The sequence below is a fragment of the Anopheles darlingi genome, chromosome 2 (genome assembly GCF_943734745.1).
Source record: "Anopheles darlingi chromosome 2, idAnoDarlMG_H_01, whole genome shotgun sequence".
Taxonomy (NCBI): domain Eukaryota; kingdom Metazoa; phylum Arthropoda; class Insecta; order Diptera; family Culicidae; genus Anopheles; species Anopheles darlingi.
The window spans coordinates 61,099,131-61,102,096 of NC_064874.1; the positions used below are offsets into that span (position 1 = coordinate 61,099,131).

At 38.7% G+C, this 2,966-nt stretch overlaps 1 protein-coding gene across 1 annotated transcript; it reads right to left on the bottom strand.

The window, feature by feature from the left end:
* Positions 1–1,359: 1,359 nt before the first annotated feature.
* LOC125948053 (microfibril-associated glycoprotein 4-like) lies at positions 1,360–2,579 on the bottom strand. The gene has a single exon (XM_049673692.1). The coding sequence runs from the start codon at positions 2,474–2,476 to the stop codon at positions 1,448–1,450; it is 1,029 nt and encodes a 342-aa protein (XP_049529649.1). The 5' UTR covers positions 2,477–2,579; the 3' UTR covers positions 1,360–1,447.
* Between the last annotated feature and the right edge of the window lie 387 nt (positions 2,580–2,966).

Genomic DNA, 2,966 nt, shown 5'->3' on the forward strand with positions numbered 1-2,966 from the left:
GACATCCAAGCCAAACGGTTGTAAAACAAACGGAGTGAAATAAAGCCATCCTATACTAACATTCTATATTTAAACAATGGTTTTGTCCGTAAATAAATAAATACTTTGCGCTAAATACGTAATGCGCTGTAACGCTTTACTTTTCCTCGTTACTCATTACTACATCCCCATCTGCAGGTGAACATAGGAGATTCTATCAATGTGTTTGTCCTCTGCTTGATCAGCCTTTTCCTCGAATTCCGATGAAATCAAATGCAGCTTATGTACTCATAACATCACGGCATCGTACAGTTTCAACGAGATCATCAAGCACATACCAGATGTAGTGTCCCATTTAGTGTTAACCAAATCAATCGAGCAACATTGAGTGAGTGAGTGTGTCTGTACTTAATGCGGATGTAAATTTTGCGCAAGTGTGAGTGAATGTGCATAATTTATTAGTCCTTCACAAAAGCAGTTACTTTCGTTAAACGTGCATTTCACTTTAAGGAAAATAGAGCGACCGTTTGCAAAAAAAAATATGATAAAAATATGATTATTTTAAATAAAAAATGACATTCCAATAAAACCAAATTGATAAACTGTATGAAAATTCTCAAATATATTGTATCGTGTCTGATGCTTCAGCGGCAATTGGAAAGAAACACGCCGAGTCAGCAGAAGGTAAGCTTCCGCGGATTTAAATTTTATTCATTCACTAACTGATTTATCGGATTTAATACGGGTATGCAGTTTGACAAGAATTTTTATTGACATCGATTGATTAGTTCGCCTTTCATGTCATTTTTCGAACACGTTGCTAAAAAACCAATATCTACACCTTTACAATATTGCGTCATTTTTCCAGTTTATAATTGAAATTTAAGTGGTTGATTTACCGATCCAATCTGCGAGAAACTTTCAAAGAGCATGTAGGAGGGTAAGGGTGAGGGAATAGTGTTATTAGGTTCCTTGTACATCCTAATATTTAATCATAGAAATTATGTTAGATTTTAGAGTTGTAGATATTGGTTTTTACCCCTGTTAAAAATGGGTGTTCGGGAAGGGGAGATATAATGGGGAATAATATTCTATATGTGGCTAATATGTATGTGGCTCAGCTCGACGGTGAGCGTGGAAAACACCACGATCTGCTCGAAAGTTTGCAGTTAAATTCACTGCTCAAAGTTGGAACTTTGAGCAGTTGTTCCTATTTTCCGAGAATTTTCATTCGTTACGCTACGCCTAGTGTGAGTTCTTTTCCGCATTTCTTTCTTCACTTTTCTCGTTTGGATTTTTGTTTCGGATGAGCTTTAGAGTGGGGATATGAAAATGCTACTGCTGCTTCTTTACTTTTTACTTAAAACTTTTGGAATTAATTTGATAAAATGCGTTTTTATTCAATATTGTTTCGCACCATTGTTGATTGTTCATTCATTGCACTCTACTATTGATCCGATTAGAAACGCTATTCCAACTCTCGGATCATCATTCGTGAATAACTCAATCCTTGCCAGTCGTTATTTAAATAATACCAAAACATTGATTTTAAATCGATTGCATTGTAGTATCTCCCGTTCAAATTCGCGTGTGTACAGCTTTTGTGCCACCATGCACCTTCGTGGTTCTTTGCACAATTCCTGACGTTCACATCATTATCCCGATCTTTGGTTGAGAACTTCCTACCCATACTATATGACATTGCATCACCTGCAGTTCCACTATAACTTCCAAGAACCTTCAGTTTGTATCGGTCACTCTCACTACCTATTTCAAATGAATCATACCGCGCGTACGTGTATGTTCCTTCAAAGTGTTTCAATTCAACAATCAGTTCGTGCTTACGGCCTCTTGTTATCTGGCGGACCTTCTCAAGACCCAACCAGAACTCTTTGTTCAAATCACCAAATCCGTCGCGGAACTCATTCCACCCTCGATAAAAGTCCAGTGATCCGTCGAAACGGTGCTGAAACACTATCCATCCACCACCGAAAGCCTTCTGTTCGCAATACACTTTGAACGGTTCACTATCACTTTTCACACGGATCATATATGTTCCAGACACACTCAATGAATCATTTTTGCAAGACGACGGTCTGCTATTATACTGAAATTCTTGCACACGTTCTAGGTTACGATCAAGTTTACACAACGTTGTATTCGCCTTCTTCAAATTATGATTGTTAAGCTCGCTAAAATTAAACGCACCTTGATGTTCGATTTTCTGAATTGCGGCGAATATTTCTTTTCGGCTTTGTTCGTGGTTGGATTGAAATTGCTGGATGTGGTCCTCAATTTTCTGCAGCTGTAATTGCATGCTATCCATCTTCTGTAGTCTATGTTCCAGCGCCTCCAACATGAGCAGAATCGATTCCAATTTTAAATCAAGCATCCCATTTTCGAAACAACTGGTATTATTGTTTCCTGTCTGATCACGTTCACTTGTAGCAATATGTAAAACTGCACACAACACAATGAAATGGACGATTAATTTCATTCTTGGATGCCAAATCAGAGGCAAGCCTCTGAACTGGTTCCAGCGACGATTTATACTGATTCGTTTTCTGTACCACCAATTTCTGAATCCCGTAGGAACGGAACGATCAAGAGCCAACATGGTTAGAACGACAGCCATAACACTTGCGCACAGCCCATTTGATAAGCCATGCGGCATCAATATGAGTCAAGCAAGAAAGAGCTGTGTACATCAGTCACCGACAACCACATGAAACATTGACTTGAGAACGATTCTAATGGCAAATCAAGCATCCAACTCAAAACAAGCGCAATGATAAGCTCCGTGCCAAGGTTTTTTTTTTCGTTTGATAAGGTGCCCAGCAATCCAATGCTGGAACATGCTGGATGCTACAAATGCCCTAGCAAATTTCGCTTATCATGCTCGATGCTTGTGGTCGTTGCTGGCGATTTGAACGAGTGACACTCTTGGTTGGTCTATAGTCGATTCTAAATCAACACAAATTCATTTA